This window comes from Pyxicephalus adspersus, chromosome 3 (genome assembly GCF_032062135.1).
Source record: "Pyxicephalus adspersus chromosome 3, UCB_Pads_2.0, whole genome shotgun sequence".
Taxonomy (NCBI): Eukaryota; Metazoa; Chordata; class Amphibia; order Anura; family Pyxicephalidae; genus Pyxicephalus; species Pyxicephalus adspersus.
The window spans coordinates 85,070,697-85,090,124 of record NC_092860.1 but is presented as its reverse complement, the minus strand read 5'-3'; the positions used below and the strand labels follow the sequence as shown (position 1 = coordinate 85,090,124).

Sequence of the window (19,428 nt, the reverse complement as noted above, 5' to 3'; positions counted from 1 at the left end):
GGGGAAGGAATAGGGGCTGCAGTGAGCAGTATTAGTCATGAGCATTACTAGTACCTATCACTTCTGCTGGTTCTTAAGGGCTAATTGACACTGGCAGTGAGGTTGCAGTGCATTTCCTCACCCCAGGAAACATTGCTGCATGTAAATGTAGCATCTCCCTGTGTCAGCCCCCATAGGGAATAAATGGGGGCTGCAGTAAGCGTGTAGTATTAGTGCTGCTCACTGCCGGCAGCTGTCACTTGCAGACAATGGTTCTTTCTGAGCCAGCACTGCCATGGGAGTCCTCAAGTGACTAGCATGGTGCCAGCCACTGGGAGCCACATATAAACAAGCAATCAAGCAGAAGGTGTGATCTTGCCCTAAAAATACCAGCGCTGCAGTGAGAGTAACCGAGTGTTCAGCAAGGTGCTGTGAGATTGAGAAAACAGCACATGTGTTCAATGTTTGTAATAAAATATAGGACTACTGTCGTTCTGCATTTTAGCCACAAGATGCCGCTGTTTCTGAGCACAGCTAAACAAGTGGCCAGTATTTGTATATTGTTAGGAGGTGTGGTTGTTCTGAGGAGAGGAAACAGGAAGGAGGAGAGCAGACATCTTGCAAGGACTGTGTGTGTAAAAGAGAATCCATTCGCATCCAAGGGTCAGCGTGTTCCTAGAGACTCAGAAGCTGTGGCTGAGTGAAGCTGACAACCATCCAAGGTAGATCCTGTCCAGAGGAAAGAGGATTGTTGTCCAGAAAGGCTGAGAGAAGCTGAGGAACCGAGAGCTGTCTGTCCTGCAGGACCTCATGTTTGCTGAAGAGACTTGTTGCTGTTTTTCAGTTTAAAGACATTGATGGATCCAGAACAAGACCCGGGTCAGTAAAATCGTGCACGCACCGCATTATAGGATTGGCGCCTGAAACACCAAAGACTGAGATTATACCTGCAATAGTTAGTAAGTTAGGGTCTATGTATGTGGCAGGTCATATTAACCAATCTTGAAAAGGACGCTGTGCTGACCTCTGGGGTGAATGTATTTAATGTGTTTCATTTGTGCTATTGTTTGGAATTTTGTTTATTGTAATATTACGCAGTAAAGTACGTTTTTTTATATGAGCTGGCATCCGTGTTGTGTTCTCTGTTCGTGACTTCGCTGTATCCTAGAAAGCCCCCGGTACACGGCTTACAGTGCCAGCCAATGGGAAACGCACAGGATCACTCGAATTCTGAACCTGCCCTTACAGTGTACAGCATGTGACAGCAGGCAGTATGTATGGGAGAGGAGTGTGAAGAGTTTGACTGAGCAGTATGTGTTGGGGAATAGAATGGAGAAAATGATTGGGCTCAGTTTGTGCAAGAAAACTGTAAGGAGCATATGACTGGGGCAGTATGTGCGGGAGAAGAATATGAAGGTTATGGAGAGTGCAGTATGTTTAGGAGCGCAGTGTTTGCAGTACTAGAGTGCAGACGATATGACAGAACAGTAGGCGAGGACAGAACTGTAGAGGGTATATGGAGCAATGTCTTTAGTGAGGAATGTAGAGGGTATAACGGGCAGTATTAGAGGAGAAGAGTGGGGTGGGCATGACAGGGCAACATGTACAAGAAATTAGAGTATGGCAGGCCAGAATGTACAGGAGAGGAATACAGAGGCTGGATGTGCAAGAGAAGAGTATGGAAGTTATGATGTGCAGGAGAGGAGAGCAGAGTATATGACACCAGTCAGTAGGTGTAGCAATAGAGCGTGTGGGGCATGGGAATATGCAGAAATCCTACAAATATGATAGTAGGCTGAATGTAGATTAGGATATATATATTTTTGTATATATATATATATATATATATATATATATATATATATATATATATACATGTATTATTTTTTTAAGGAACTGGCATTGCAGCTTCCTGCCTATATCAAAGCTAAACTTTCTATTATTCCTTGAATTGTGTATCATGAATTTCGGTGTTTACACTTGTAGTTTCAACTCCTTACAGCAAAATGTGGTGGCTACAATTCAAGACATTTCCAATGGGGCATGAATTGTAGCCACAGGCATGAGAAATAGGTGTTTTTTGTTTATGGAAACTAATTATACACACATTTTAAACAACAATGAAGAAATGAAAACATTAGTGAACATTTAGGGACACTTTATTGCAGTGTTTCTCGACCTTTATAACATGGCCGAACCCTTGAATTAACTTTCAGATCTTCAGGAACCCCCTACTATAATTCCTTTATCCACAACTCATGGCACATTAGTGTGGTGGTCATTTGTAAGATTGTCACCCTTACAATAAGATCATTGATGTCAGTTGGTATCGATTTTTTGAAAACCTTGTTTGCATTATAGCACTGCCTAGGTGTGGCAAAAAGGGGGGCACAGGGAACATTCTAATTGCAACAGAAAGCAGACTAACTTATAACTGTGCTGCCTTTTCTTTACTGTTCACCTACAGGCAGTGGGTGGTTGAATTATGTCACCTGTCATTCAGCCTAAAATACTGACATCTAGTATTGGAAGAAACAACAAAACCCCGGTGCGAAGGTATTGTCACTAAAGCTTCTTTTTCTGTCTTCATAGTCACAACTTATTGTTTTGTGGATCCAAATAAAAAGAACAAATGTTTAGGTTTCTCTTTGTGACGCAAGTCTAAGAACCAAATGTTTTGAATATTCCCTTGCAGTAATCTAGCCTGTATTTTTACAGCTAAAAAGAGGTAATCTTCACTGCTGTCTACGTACGTAATAACAAGACAGGAGGGTACTTTGATGTTTATGATAATACCGGAATGATTTGTCAGACATTTAGGTACTTGATGAGGTGTGTGGGCTGATGGCTAGCCTGTGTCACAACACACAAGGAAACGCGTCAGACAGTGTAATTTTACCTCTCAGACATGGGATTTAAATGGATTGTGTGTGGTAAGACAGGAGAGGAGTAGGCATACAGGTAAAGAAAATAAAGGTATTTTTTTCAGATAAAATAGGACAACGCAACAATATACCCAGACCATATATACAGTAGTTTTATTAAAATAAGCACACATAAATATACAATAAATTTAAAGAAAATTATGTAAAACATTTGGGAGATAATCAAATGCAAATCTTGGTAAACCTGAGATGCCCTAACAGTTAGCAAATATCTAACATACAGATGGCTTTCTGTACAGTAATACTGCAAAAAAACACCTAGATATATATTTCTAATGACTGATATTTTTGTATACAAACTAACCATTGGCAATTGTTTCTGATTGATTTAATAATTTGTGAACCCCTCTCCATCATAATGAACGTGTTGGTTCCTAAATTCTATTCACTTAAATGCCCCAATGTTTTTTACCCTGTGAGATTATAACTTTCTAGAAGTCTGGGTATTTAAAATCTAACTCCAGACAGTATTCCCTGGGCATTTTGGATAAAATAGAGAAGATTTAAAACTTCTGTGTTCTCATTTTTAAGCCTGTATGTGACCATGTTGTGGATATTTTGTTGTATAGTAACATTACCATGACATACATCAATGCTATAGTGCCTGGGGGTGAAAAGCCTGGGGCACACTATTAGTAAGACTGTTAGGGCAAATTAAACACGCAGTAGGCCTGATTTATTAAAGCTCTTCAAGACTAGGAATGATAGACCATCAAGGGAGAACCCAGGTGATCTAGCAAACCTGGAGTGGATCTGCTTCAGGATTGAAAGCATTTGCCAACTAATAGCATAAGATTTTTAAGAAATCCATTCCTGGTTTGCTGTGTCACCCAGGTTCTTCAGTGATGACATATCTTCACCAGTCCTGGCGAGCATCCTATAAAAATTTCCAGTAGAGAGCTGATTTCAGATGCACAGAAGGAGTCATTAGAATTCTCCTGAGACACAGATCCCATGAAGTGTTGCATTGGGCCTAATTTATTTAAGCTCTCCAAGGCTGGATAGGATACGCTTTCATCAGTGTGAAGCTAGGTGATCCAGCAAACCTGGAATGGACTTCTACAAAGTTATTTGCTAGCAAATGTTTTGAATTCCGGACCAGATCTATTTCAGGTTTGCTGGATCACTCAGCTTCACTAGTGAAAGTGCCACCGTAATAAAAATGGCCAGTCACTAGTCCTCCCACCTCCCCTCTTCATAAAACAGAATGCCTTTGTGTGTACTTTCCAGCATAGATAGATAGATAGATCTCTATTTGCCTTACCAAATTTGTATCACCAAAGGCTTGCAGCATACACTGCAAACAAAACAACATCAGTATCTTTATTTGGGATTTAATAATACCTATTAAACATTTATTTTGGGAAAAGTTTAAATGATTTTTTTTCTTTATCAGCTTGTTAGCAGATCAGTGGGCATACACCGTGGAAATAGGAAACGGGATAGTGGACCCAAAATATTTGTCTCAGAATACTTGAGTCAATCCATCAGCTCCTCCAATAGTATTTTATCCACATATCATTGTCCACCACAAACTTCACTGAATTACCATCCATGTGATATCCCCAACGAACCCATTGAACAATTTTCAATTTGGCTGAACATACCCAATCAGCAGATCAACAAGTGTGTAATACTAATACTTTCCGCTATACAGCGTATAAACCAAGATATGCATATTAATACTGAAAGAAGTGTGTGTCAAAGCTAGATTTGTTTAGTTATTTAGTAGCCAACAGAGTTATCCATTTATCCATCTATACATTTGTACATTTTAGGTTTTTTTTAATTGCCAGCAGAATGTACAAAATTAATTTTAAATTGTAACAAAGTGCCTAGTTCACTGTTGTTTTGGCTTTCTGGAAATCATTTAGCAGTGACGTATTTGTGGTTTCCTCGGACTTTGCTGTAATTATATAAAAATTAAAGTGTTAAACAAGCTTGTGTACCAGGAATCTATTACATCATTGTGCTATGCAGGACCTTTTATTTAATATACACAAACAACAATAAAGATGACTATTATGAAACTTAATGAAATGTTGGCCTAATTTGAAGCCACATTACATCATATTTGTGGCTAAACCCTGATTGGTTATCAGTATTCTGAACAATATATTATCATTTATTTCAAGGGTCTCCATAAAGTGTCATCAGAAAATCTGTTATCTGTAGACAGCACTCAAAAAACAACACATGAAGGTAAGCTCAGCATAATATAAGATATTTACACATTCAACATAATCAGTAAAGGAACTGATTGATAACTGTTGTCCATTAAACATGGTTTCAGATAACAGCTTTTAAGAGTTCACAAATAATGACTATTGTGCAGATATTATTGTGTATGTAATTGTGTTTTTCAGTGTCTTGTGAAGACTATGACAGTGTTCAGTTATCGCTTTCCAAAAGGGTCTAGGATGATGATGATCACAATGATTTTGTTGCACTGTTTGGTTAAAAGCAGTTCTGGATTTCCAGTAAGTAATATGTTTCCGTTACTATAAGTAAATGCTGTGTGTATATGTTTGTGGACATATATCCACAGACAGATTGATAGAAGAGAATAGATATACATGATTTTAATATTTAAAGCTCACTGCTGCATATGTTTTGGTATATTATGAGATAGATTCTTAGAGATTTTTTTTCTAAAGCAGAGAAACTGGTTGTTTTTCTATTGGCTTTATGAATGTCCCTATATGATTTTATACAAGGAATACTAGGCTAATATACCCATTACTGCTAAAAATGAATATATTAGTTATTCGTCACGTCATCATGATTCCACTATAATGTTACAATAAAGTATTTATAGCTAAGCTTATTTGCAGGGGAAGGATCAATGGAAGTGTTACATAGGTACATGCACAGATATTTGCCACGTCCCAAGGCAGCCCACACACACTTTTGTTGCTGTGGCACTGACCTATGCAGCAGCTGTGTCTGCCTGTGAAAGTAATCCCTGCCAGCTGCCACTCTTCAGATCTCAGATCAAGTGGCAGGCAGTTTCCAGAATTCTGTTCAATCTGTTTTCCTTGCCACTTTATTCTGTATATTGAAGCATGCACTTCATACGCCCCACCACCTGTACACTGAGCATTACTTTCTGTATTCCCTACATCCATATTCCATATGCATGCATTCCCTTGTCCCCACAGTCAATACATTGCAAGGTGGTGTATTACACATCCCTTATTTATTTAAAGTGCTCTGTTTGTTCTGTATTCCCCACCACCCTATTATGTAGACTGTACTATGCTTTTCTGATTCCCAATTCTTGTATTCTGTACACTGCACACTACATTTCATATTCCCCACCAATTTGTTCTGTAGACTGTGCTGTGTACATCCTATTCCCCACCACTTTAATTATGTACACTGCTCTATGTGTTTACAATTGCACACTACACAATACATTAGATATTTCCAACCTATGTTATCTAAGTAGAGTGTTCCCTTTTTCCCACCGTCCTGTTCAGTACACTGAAAGTTAATGTGGAATACTGTTGGTGTGGATTTTCATTATTGCGCTGTTCGTTCCATATGCTCATTGACTTATTCTGTAAACTGCATCTCTTGTTCCCTATTCTCCACTGCCTTACTCTGTTTACTATGCTGTACATTCTTTATTCCCCACCATCTTATTCTGACTATTATGTTATATGTACACTGTGCTGTATGTTTTTATTTTGCACACCACCTCCTGGTGCACTGTATAATATATATTTCATGTCACCTTATTCTGTACACTGTGCTGTACATACCACCTCACTCTTTGAACATATGAACTGATCCTATACTCCACTTAGCTACGGTATGATTTATCAACCTTGGGTAAAAATTTGCCTTCTAGACTGCAAAATCTAAAAATAGTCCTTAAATGCTGTCCAATATTTTCACGTTATTGTATTTCTAAAATACCTAGTCTAGTTTTAAACATAATTAACACTCATACTAGTGTCATAACTTTACTCATCATTATGTGGTATTTTCTTAGCATTCGTGGTGGTTTTGTTACACCTTTTCTCTGGAATAGAGATTGGATTGTTTTAGTCATGAGATTATCAGGACATGTAAGAAACAACCAGATATGTAGTATTTTCACTACAAAATATGTATACTAGTTAAAATTTAAACAACAAATGTATAAAAAATTAACATTTTACAGAAAGTATCCCCATCTGAGAACTTTTTACATTTTTTCACAAAGGCACATTATGAGTAGGATGAAATGCATGCAGATTTGATAATTCTGTGATTTCAGTTTTACTATGATTTCAATTTAGATTTTGAATGCACCCCTCGTTTATTGTGTTTGACGTAAGTGTAGGCTAAAAATAATTTTACTATATAAGATCTGTCACTTCTATAATAATCAGTTTTTTAGTAGCTATTACATTTTCCATATATGCTGAATTAGTTAAAACTGTTTAGTAACCTTTCCATATAAATAGTTGCCCTACAGGTCCTGTGGTGTCTGTTTTAGGACATGTTTTTATTTTTACTACACACATCTGTTCTAAAGTTGTTTTCTAGTATTTTATTCTCTCCACATTCACCCAAATATCAAGATTTTGTAGAAATCAAAGTGCAAGAGTGAGGAAACTATCCTAGAGATCAGCAGTGGAGCCCTTTGCTACAAGTGCATGTGTAATGTTCTTGCTAAAAGTAAAACATTTTTCTGTAGCTTTAAAATCTATGCATTCCTAGGAAACATGCAATACTTAGTTACAGCATTCCTCCACTAGAAGGCATGAGTGCAGAGGATAATATTTACTAGGATTCTGTGTTTAAAAATTTAAATTATAAACTATATTAAACATTTAGCAATTCACATATTAACAGATTAACAGATTTTTACTAAAAATCGTACTTTTTTAGTAATAATCAATGGTACCTTGTTTTACATTGATTCATTCAGAAAGTTTGTAGTTCATGGCACCGAAATATATAGCCAAAATGATCATTGGTTTTTCCGTAATTCCGTAATAAGAGAAAGTAAACTGAAAAATGCCCAAAACAAAAAAAAAAAAACACACACACACTTACCTTCGCCTCTTCTTCCGGGTCTTTCTTCCTTCATCACCCAACACAGGCGCAAGATCGGGTGATGCTCGGGCATGCGCAGAAGAGCACCCGAGAGCCTTCGGGGATGCGTGACGTAGGTCTCCCAGGAGGCTTTGCGCTCCCATTCATTCTCGATCACCTAGGCGATCGAGAATTAGGGGGTGGTGCTGCAACCTTTTTTTTAAAAAAAAAACCTAGAAATAGAATCAAACAGAATTTTTACTTAACATAAAAGGGTTGTCTACTCAATTTCTCAATTTTTTCAGTAAATTTTAAGGGTGGCCTGCGACTTAGTCTAAGTTTTTAATTTTGGCACTCTGTGTATTTAAATTTGACACCCCTGCTCTGGAGGAACCCTAGGATTACACAAACCCTGGTTGGGAAACACTGGTTTAGGCAGTATATATGGGATACATATAAAGTGGTGAATGCTAATTTGGTGAATCTGTGGCTGGCAGTTATATGTGTTTTAGAAATATTTCATTGCACATTTGCCAGATGAAACAACATGCAAAAAAACTTACCAATATCTAATTTTCCATGGGGAATGGTGCGTGTTGGATTATGCTATACTATCCATGTTTAATGCTACAAATGTAGTGTTTTTCCACATATTTACCGAAAATGCTTACTTTGCATATCCACTGGTGTGTTGAATCATGTATGTATTTTGTTTTAATAAAGAATATTTAAATTGTTACAGTATGTCACAAAGCAAAATATATTTGCAATAACTAATGTGTGATTATTTTTTAGTTGCTGCGTCTCATGCAGATGTATAACCCTCTTGGAAGGCTTCCACAGCACTCTGAGGTAAATCATATTTAGGATTTATATACAGAATACAAAACTCATTTATTGTATAGCAGGCATCAGTATGTATGTTCAGGTGAACAGCACTGTCTGCGGGTCCTCTTTTATACTTTTAGGGGATCCCCAAGACCTCAAAGCGCTCTAGTATGTAAATACCAAACTTCACGTAGATTTCAGTGCAAGCTCTACTCCTAAGTTTTCAGTGGCCCATAATATTTCAGTGGTGTCACCCATCATGTTAAGTGAATTAGAATCTGTATGATCTGGGGAAGGGTGGAGGGCAGACTATGTCTTTCATAAAAGGTAACACAGATGCCTGTTTAAACATTCTGATGGTTCCAAAAACAAGAGGAGAGTACAAGGTGTTTTATTTTTACTTCTGTTAACCTAACTTTCTTGTAAACAGGTAAATAGGTTTATGATGACACCAAGTCAACTTTTGCAAAATCAGTTATCACAGATGGTACCACCATACCAGGTAAGTACATACCAGCAAACATTTTTTATATTTCACAGGAATGCTTCACGGAATTTATTGATATGTTTATCACATATTAGAACACTATAAGGCTCAGACCATTAAATTGCATGTTTGAAAACTATTCTGCATGAAAATAATTTCTACATCATTTAGAATTTAGAAATTGGCAACCATTTCTTATAGCAATATTTTTTGTTTGCTACTCATATTGGTTTTCCTCTGCATCAGACAGACTTTAACATACCAAACTTTTTACACTTCAAAAGTAGTCTTCCTAATCACTTGATCCATCCCAATGGTATTAAAAGACACTGTGTTGCCCGCACATTCCTTCCTAAGTGTATAACTTTCCAAATATTTAACAAAACATATTTTTTGGGAATGTTCATAATTTGTCCCCAAGTTCTAAGCGGGATTCAGGGAACAGCAGCAAGCCATGTTCAAGAGATAAGTACAAGAAATACAAAATACACACTTAGTATTGTTGCATGGCCTCCAAACAAAAAATGTACATACTATGCCCTTTCCACAAAACAAGATTTTTTCCAAGAGTAAAAGCATTCAAAATTTCCTTTTTTTGTATTTGATATAGGTACTATCAAATTACTTCCTATTTGAGAACCCTCTCATGCAGCCTAGAATTCCACAGTCACAGGTAAATCTAAGTTTGTAAAAACTTACATTTATATAAATAAAATTAAAACATGTGTGATCATGCAGTAATGAAATGTGAAACATATTCTGATAATAATGTAAATATGTAATGTAGCTAACACAGGAGCAGCATACGTAGCAGGTAAAAACAATAATAGGATTGCTCTTGCAATGATTTTGTTGAGACATTAGGAACATCCCTGTCACTATAATACCGTTGCTAAGGAAGATTTACCTAGGTATTAAAAAGTCTGTTAGTTAAAAAAAGTCTGTAAATACCATTTTTCCTTTGCCTGCACCTCTAAAATCCACTTTAGTTCCTAAAAATCATCTGCTGGGACACCAACACTTCCAGGTATGTCAATCTCCTGGATCCTCCCAGCTGACGGTAGTTCTCCCCGTTGACCTTGTCACTGAAGTCAGTAGAAGAAATATTGGGAGCTGCTGGAGAAACTTGAGTTCAACACTTTTAAAAGTGTCAATTTTTCAGCATACATATTTTAAAGACAAGAAGTTTTTGACACCTAAACTGTGGATATAAAGTTTAAGTGGGTTAAGCATGGTAAGGGGTTATAATGTCATTTGATGCATGATCAACAGTCAGCGTGGGAGGATAAATAAAAAAAAATAGTGTTGGTCTTCGAATTCGTGTTGTCCTTATATTCGACCCGAATATGGCTGTTCGAATTCGGATATACCCGACCCGAAAAACATAGAATTCGCCTTCGCAAATTCGTGTGTAAAAATATGTGTAAAAAAAAAAAAATAGGCTTTAATGTTAAAGTAATTCATTGAATGTGTGTGATTTGTGTACCTAACTTTTATTTTTTTGCAGGTTATCCCAGAATGACAGGATGATTCCCACGGTTGCATTCATTCATGAGCACAGCCGTGGGAATCCTCCTGACAGTGTGGGATCCCCGGGCACTAGAGGTTAAATCAGGACAAGCCTCCCCATTCATCACCTCTAGTGCTCTGTGATTGGCTGAGGAAAGGAAAATCCTGATGACGCTTGAGCTGAATAGCCGCCGAATCGAACACTGAGCTATTCGACCAACACTATATATAAAATATATACATATATATTTATTTATTTTTAAAAAAGAAAAGATCATAGCAGAGACGAAAACAAAATACAATGTACAACATCAGAAGAAATAACTTAGGAGGGATAACAAGAGGTGGTAAATCGTCAGACAATACAATAATCTGGTAAAGCAAAGATAACAGTTTGGACTTGCCAGTGGAGTGAACGCATTGAGAAGATTTTCTATGGGAACTGCAGTTCCACAAACTCTAAATGCACACTTGAAACTAATATATTTCTAAATTTTCTATTTATCTGACTGAAACTTTGGGCCTGGTTTACTGAAGCTGTCCAAGATCTGGTCTATCCAAGAAACCAGGAGTGAATTTATTAAATGTTATTAGCTAATTATTTGGCAAATGTTTTTAATCCTGGATCAGATCTATTCAAAATTTGCTGGATCACCCAGGTTCTCCCACGATAGTCTATCTTCTCCAGTCCTGCAGAGTTTTAATAAATCAGGTCTTTCAAGTGGTCTTCCCTTTCCTTCTAAGTTTTGTTTTACTATATTTGATAAAAGGGGGAATAGGAGGGGAGGATAGTGAGAAGGGAAATAGGAGAGTAGGAGGGGCAAATAAAGGGTTTAAGGGAGAGATTAGTGGTGTGGGTATAGCCAAGGTAAAAAGAGATGCCCCACCTGGGACACAAGAGCCAACATGGAAAAAATGACTGGGCACTGCACAATCTAGACCCACCCACTGCCTCCTTCAGAAACCATACAATAACTTAAGTTCAAATAACCAGGCCTCCCCAAAATAGAGTAAGCGGTGTTACAAAAACTGTTACTTATACAAGGTGACACCTTAAAGACACATTTCTAATCACTGGAACATTTAAAAACTTATGAATCAATGTACTTATTAGTTTGTCCTGAAGTATAAAGCCAAATGGAAATCAACTATAAGCCTTAGAAGAAGTTTCCAATGTTGCATTGATAGATGGAGGAGTTTTCCAGTGGCAAATAAGCAGTACAGATCTTCAAGAACTACTTACACATACTTTCCTTTTGGTATGTGGCATTCACTTGTGTAATTTGCCCCCCAGAAAAGTAAAAACCTCTCCTACTGTCAAAGTATGGAGTAAAATGTAAAAGGAACTAGTCCCTAAGTGTATGGGGTGCATGTGGAAAGGTAATTTTAAGCATTCCTTTTACAGGATGATATGGTTGTCTGTTAGACTTAGGTGTAATAAAATGTATTTTCACCTTAACTTGCACTCCTAAAAATGTTAAATTATTTCATGCTGACTTGCCACACAGGGTATATGGATTGAACAAAATATGAACTGATGAATCAGAAGCTTTTTAGAACCTGCAGTTATACATGTGAGCATATCACTTTAAGTGCAGCCTAACCTTTACCATATTCAATACAATTGTGGTATATTAGCTTGTGTCTTATCTTGGAGATTTGCAACAGTTAATTGTTATTGAAATATTGGAAATGCTGTATAGAAAGCACACTTGACAATAAAACACATTGAAAATCTCATAATATTTTATGTTTGTTGTTTTTTTTCTTATATTATGCTCTTGGTAAAGCTTTTACCAACATATCCAATGTATGGGAACATTCTACCTTTGTCTGTTGGACCTCCCAACACACAAGTAAGTTAAACTCTTTATAAGAAGGCCTAGAAGTCTTGTATCCCGAAAAGATTTTCAATGCTTTGAGGGTTCTGTTCACTTAAAAGACATTTAAAGTGAAGTCTGATGGAGTTGTCAGTCCTAGTTTTTTAAGGGTCCTTTTAGACCCATGGTGTTGGGAATGTGGTTGGGCTGTGGCAGAATGCTATGGCTCATCGGCGGTCTGAAATGCCTCTAACTGTCCTAGCTATTTACATTACTTAGGGCATACTTATTGCCCTTACATTATCAAACATTCCCTGCTTTATAACTAAACCCCTTGATTTAAAATAACATTTCAAGCTTATTTTTTTATTTGTATTGTTGTCTGAGTTCTTTTTGTTGTGGGAGAACACAGGAGGTATTTTAAAGTAATATCCCAAGTAGGATACAGATTCAGTAATAAAAAAAGATTCTTACTTACCACCAAATATAAACTATATTGAAGTTTGACATTTTTTTCTCTGTAATTAGATGCTTCCTATTGTATTTACACAAGTAGGACAACAGGTAAGATACTAATAATATTTGCAAAACTCCTTTACATTTCCTGCTTCATCAAAAGAGCTTTTGAATGTTTGAATTTTTACACCTGTTACATATATTTATATTACATATAAATTGTATTTATCATCTAAAACACAAATACGTTGTATGTGTACACACAAAGTGTTTAATAAACAATGTGCATGTCCTCCCTACAGACAATTATCAGTATGATTGCACACAAAGTCTAATGTTTAACTTTTATTGTGAAGCTCATTTCAGCAACGGTTCTGCTGTTTACATTTTCAATGTTACTGCCGGTTCCTCCTCTGCCAACTAAAATTGTATGCATATATAATGTATTTAAACATTTTTGTTTTTGCATTATTTTACCAGGGTCTGCTGTCAGGTTCTGATTCTGAAGAGAATGTAAGTATTACAATGTAACATGTGTTTAAATAATGTTTGTGTTGGTGTCTAGACTAAATATGTCCCACAAACTACAAATGTAGGATCAAAAATCGCTTGTCCTTCTGTAATAAGAGTTTTTATATGTATAGTTCCACATAAATTACTTGTTTTACTGCAATAATTACAAGAGGTAACATTTTGTAATGTGTATTTGTTGTTGTAGGCCTGGCAGCATTCTTTGTAAACCTGCTACTGCACATAGCTGACAGCGATGACCTGCTGTGCACAATTATTTGACTTCAGTTTGACTTTAAAATAATCCAGATTTTTGCCTCAGTTTAATCAAACAAACAGAAATAAATTCAACTAATTTGCCCAACACTGGCCTGGGGGTAGGCTTTAGCAAATAAGCTTGTTTATTCAATCAATTTATGGCGGGTAATTTATGTAAAAATAACACATAGGGGTATTTTGTAAAAAGCACTGAATGTGTCATTTATCAAACATTTAGAGCAGGTTAATCTTCTGGCTGCATGTGATCAAAATTGGAATGATTGATTCACACGCAGTTGATGTTTGGTGAATGACATATTTACAGCTAAATAAACACCATAAAGTTTTTGATATTCATTATATGTATTTTTTCCAGCTTGTGGCGGGAGTTATCATGATGCCTGTTGACCCTGGACTACAAGGAAATATAATAACTATACATCCTGGTGGAGTTAGCATTAGTGGAACTGATGGTGTCAATGTAGCCGTTCAGCCAGCATTGAATCCTATAGGCCAGCAAGGAATAAACATCACTATTCAGGCAAATGAAACTGTCTTTGTAGCCGGTGATTTGCCAGGGGATGTTCCTCCTGAGTGGGGCAGAAATGATTCTCCTGGAGCTGGAATTATTAAACCAACATATTCACCTCCTATTGGCCTTCAACAAACTCTACCATACTCTGAACCTACTGTGCCCCCTGAAATGAATAGAGGAGACATGCCAGAGAGTCCAGGCCCAGTAACAGAAGACTGGATTTTATGTAACTCTTATTTGCCTGATCATGAAGAATACCAAAGTCTGCCAAGAGGAGATGGCCATGTTCCTGTAATGGCACCAAATTTTTTTCTTATTCCAGATATGTTTAATGATGAAAACCAAAATGTTTAAGCTGTTGGCTAGATTTGGTAATTTACATCATTTAATAAACCAAGACTTTGCCAAAAATGTGTAATTCTGTCCAGTCAGCTTTTGTTATTTGGCCAATTCCTATCAATAGTGTACAGTAAAGGAGATAGAATGATATTTGTAGCTGTGTGGTATAGTGGAATTGTATAAATCCCAGGTTGTTATGACAAGCACAAAAAAATCTCTCCTGGGCCAATTTGGTTAATGTTCACATAGAATGACTGATCAGAGATATGTTAGCAAAGGGGGACTTGTTAAGATGGCTTCAAATTGTATATCAAATATCTCTATATAAATTTGTACTGCATGACCCCTAAAAATGTGCTAATTGTACAGCAAAATAGATCCTAATGTAATAAACTGCTTGTCCTGAAATAGCCACTATTTACTAGAGGTGATATCATTCTTTACACACAAATTACAAATGGGAGTGTTTTCTTTGTCTATTGAAAAGTGACAGGAGAGAGGGAAGAAGAAGCAGCGTATCCCATGTATCTCCTGAGGTTGAAATAAAATCCTATTTGCATACCCAGTCATGTACCCCTCCATAGTTCATTTCACAATAATTGATAAAATACATAGAAAAAATATTTGTATTCATCTTCATCATTATCATCATCTTCATTGTCATGAAAAAATACAAAGAACCAAAAGGAAAAGAAAGACTCTCTTTGCATCCAAAAGATAAATTTAAAAACACAAATTTTATATATAACATTTAATATTAGTAGTAGCCATGAAAAACGGATATGTGTCGTGACCAAGCATTATTCACCAATCAAAAAAGTCTGATGTGACGGGGAACTTAATATTGAATTATGAAATGTTTCATTCTTCGATGTGTTTCGCAGAACTAGTCTGCTTCCTCAGAAATGCTCATAAGAGGTCTGGACATAAAACTTATACACAGTATAAGCAGCATTACCTGGTAACATAGACAAAAATACTGAGGAAGAAGTAACAAAGAAAAAAAGAACTGAATTTTTATGTAAACAGGTAAGCAATGGACATGAGATAAGTAGCGGATATGGGAAAAAAGGCAACATGTAAGAGCAATATATCATTGTTTGTAAACTGTTTGGAGACCAGTAACAGTGAAGTCAGACTTCTAACACACAACAATATATTAGACAATTTATGATTTTCCTGGAATTATTGGAAGACCTTTTAATGTCCAAACAAGACTGTGCCAAGATCCCTAACCAGTTCATGTCTTGCATCTGTATACAACCTAGTGACCAGAGAAATGTATAGGTTTCAAGTATGGGCCAACTGATTAAGCCTGAGATAAGTATTACATTATCATTTTTGTACAACACAGCTTTCTATTGTCTTGCATTTTTGTAATGCAATATAAAGGCAAAGTAACAAAAAAAAAGTTGTTGCCAAAATAATTATGGCCACATGACAGGGTGGGCAGTGAAGACAGAGAATAGAGTTAAGGGGTTGCCTTGGATGCGGGGGGGCCTTTTAAAAGGTTTGCAAGAATTATTGTTAAAATTTGGTGAGGGGCCACAAAGGTTGATGGGGAATGAGGTTGACAAGGGGGTGCAAGTGGTGAATTATTTGATGGGCCCTTAAGGGGAGTGCAATGTCCTCCCAGCAGTCTGTACATTCTGACGGGGGTGTGACTGGAATGGGGTCAGCTGAGAGTAAAAAAAGATGGGAAGGGGCCCTTGGGGAAATCACTTCTGGGATTGTGGATAGAGCAAAAGGGGAAGTAGGAGTTTGTTCTGAAGGTCCATTGGGAGCGCATTTACCACAGGAGCTATGGGAGCGAGTATGGAAAGGAGAGTACATTGAGATATTTTCATTACTGCCGGTGGAGCGTTTTGAGGGAAACAAAGGTAAGTAAGGGAAAGCGGCAAGGGGAAGACAAAGGGCTGTGGAGGTTGATTAGTGAGGTGCATATGTGTGATATTGCGGAAAACATTTAGTGCGATATGGTGGAAAATTTTAAGTCCGGACCTTCCATTTAAAACTAACAAAGGGTCTTCCTGTGTAAGGTCTTAACAAAGGGTCTTAAGTTTTAATAGCTTGCTGTTAATTTATTGTCTGTAGACAGTGTGTCTCAAGTTTTGTAAAAGTTCGAGTCTTGTGTCCCAGGCGTCAAAAACCTCAGATAAGGGCAGACTGAGCGTCTCTGATATGTATTCTGAAACACATTTATTCCTAATCTTTTTATTCCAGTATACCATTCTGCATTAAGTAATAGATGACAGATTTGTAGCTAGATCATTATGGTGAGCATTTTGAGACCAAGAACTGGTTTTCTAGGCCGCAGGGAAGCCTGGAAACCATATTTAGCCTGCTCTAGTCCCAGACATACCTAGTTTGGTCGCTATAAACATCGTATTTTGTGGTGATAAATAATCTGGGGGTTAGCAGTTCGGAAAAAACAGTACTTATAGAAATATTAATAATGGCTAGAACCAGGGCATTTTGGAAAGTGTCCACAGAGCATCATAACCCATGTGGACACAGCCCCTCAGACAGCCCCCATCCTGCTGTTATTGGATTGTTGTATTAGTCCCACCTCTGTAGTTGGCCTAGAAAAAGCTATGTAAGTCTAGCAGACACGGCTCCCACTGATCTCATCATCACTGATCCCATCATGTGTAAGCTGAATCGCTGAATGCTCTAAATAGAAATAGTGTAACTTGCAAACCCGAAGCGCTACTATAACATTGTGATTTCTGAGACATCCCTGTCTGGAGTGGCAGTGGGTGACAGTGGGTAAAGAAGCAGAAGCATAACTGCAATTTTCAAGGGAACAGTTCATGCTTCCATCTAAGCATGTGGTTGCAGTCTACCTGTGATGGTGTGTGTGTGGCAAGGGTTACCAGAGCCTCGTGATGGCCCCTCTTCAGCCTGCTGGTGCGTGAACTGTTGCAGAGTGTGCTTGAAAGTCTATGCGCAGGGGTGTCGGCTGAGAGGGCATTCCTCACAATAGGGTCTATACGGGGGTGGTGTGGCTTAGGTAAAACAAGCAATTTTGTCAAAAAATAGCTATGAGGCCAGGAATGAGATGGGACCACAAGGACATCAGCTTGTGGATGCGTTTGATGACGTCAGCTAGCATGGGGCCGCAGTCGTTTCTTGAGGGCGCCAGAGGCTCAGGAGTTAAGGAATCTCCTGCGATCAAAGAGGGGACAACGATTTACAACGAGGGAGCAACGAGGGAGCATGGATTTACAACGAGGGAGCATGCAAGTTTGGGGGCTACATGTCGATTTAAACACGAGTGTTCTGGATGTGGGGGCCACACCTATTCGCTCGATGTCAAAACAAAGGAAAAGGGCGTCCCGGTGAGCCTGCTGGAAAGAGGGAGGACACCGGTGAAGGTGGAAAGCATGCGGCATTTGCTCAATAAATATCCTAATATGGTCGCGGCGGGTGTGTTGGAGAAGGGTTTTAGTGAAGGTTTTAGGATTCCATGTACGATGACCAGTGTGCCTCCTCGTGCAAGAAATTTATTGTCGGCTTTTAGGAATTCGGGGGTGATTACTGCCCAATTGGAGAAGGAGGTGACACTGCGGCATATGGCAGGACCATTTCCGGGCCTTCCTTGGCGGTATCTGGTTGTATCTCCTTTAGGTGTCGTTCCAAAGAAGGAACCAGGTCAATTTTGTATGATTCATCGGTAAATGATGCTCATAATCCAGATTTGTGCAGGGTGGCGTACACTTCATTGGATAAAGCAGTTTCATTGGTAAGGAAGGTGGGGAGGGGTTGCCTAATGGCCAAAGCTGAGATTGAAGCTGCATTTCGGTTATTACCTGTTCATCCTGAGTGTTTTCGAATGTTAGGTTGTGAATGGCAGGGTGCTTTCTATGTGGATAAATGCTTGCCAATGGGTTGTGCGATTTCATGTGCATTATTTGAAATGTTTAGTACTTTCCTTGAATGGGTTGTGTAACAGATGATTGGGGTGAATTCTAACACATTATCTGGATGATTTTTCCTGTGTTGGTCCGGCTGGTTCCTTTGTGTGCGCAGCTTTGTTGGGTGTGCTGGAGGATGTGGCAAAAGATTTGGAGAACGTCCGTCAACACAACTTAGTTTTTTGGGTATTGTTTTGGATTCACAGAATATGGAGTGCAGGTTGCCAGATGATAAGTTTACAGATTTGCGAGCGGCTGTGTTATGTGCTTGGATGTTAAAGAAAATTAGTTTCCGGGAACTGCAATCCTTGCTAGGAAAGTTGAATTTTGCATGTCACATTATGCCAATGGGGAGGATTTTTAGTGGCAGGTTGGCTGCAACAACAGCGGGGGTCAGAGTACCTGGGCACTTCGTTCCGTTAACCAGCACCATTGGCGGAGGGTCGGGGTACTCCACGTCCACAGGAAGTTTGGAAAGCGGTCTGGGGGTCCTCGCTGGTCTGATCCAACAGTCGGTGGGTTCTGGAACGTGGAAAGCGTATGTGGGGACTTGGCGGGTATGGTTCTTGTTTTTGCAGAATGGGGAATTGAAGGGGACCCAAAAGGTGATGAGGTGGTAGTATTGTTGTTTGTAGTGCAAAATTTTCAGGGGGGTGTGTCAGTATCTGCCATGGCAAGAAAGTTGGGGAGACGGGACCAGGGCTTTTGCAAAAGCCGAGGTTACTGGAAAGGGAGTGTACGCAGGGACAAGAGAAGGCCGGGTTCTTATAAAATGTTGGTGGAATTGTTTCATCATGTAGGGGTGCAATGTGTT

The 19,428-nt window shown here is 38.2% G+C and overlaps 1 protein-coding gene across 1 annotated transcript; it reads left to right on the top strand.

Moving 5' to 3' along the window:
• Positions 1 to 2,452: 2,452 nt before the first annotated feature.
• AMTN (amelotin) lies at positions 2,453 to 14,769 on the top strand. Its single transcript, XM_072405559.1, has 10 exons — positions 2,453 to 2,535; positions 5,060 to 5,126; positions 5,291 to 5,404; positions 8,751 to 8,807; positions 9,214 to 9,285; positions 9,881 to 9,943; positions 12,570 to 12,635; positions 13,128 to 13,163; positions 13,536 to 13,568; positions 14,200 to 14,769. Exons 2-10 carry the CDS (start codon positions 5,121 to 5,123, stop codon positions 14,710 to 14,712), a joined length of 960 nt encoding a protein of 319 aa, XP_072261660.1. The 5' UTR covers positions 2,453 to 2,535; positions 5,060 to 5,120; the 3' UTR covers positions 14,713 to 14,769.
• The last annotated feature ends 4,659 nt before the right edge of the window (positions 14,770 to 19,428 follow it).

What these genes read in the sequence shown, in the direction of transcription:
- AMTN (XM_072405559.1), top strand. An exon ending in AGATGGTACCACCATACCAG is followed by an intron (nt 9,286 to 9,880) that starts GTAAGTACATAC and finishes TATTTGATATAG; the next exon opens with GTACTATCAAATTACTTCCT. An exon ending in TTACACAAGTAGGACAACAG is followed by an intron (nt 13,164 to 13,535) that starts GTAAGATACTAA and finishes TTATTTTACCAG; the next exon opens with GGTCTGCTGTCAGGTTCTGA.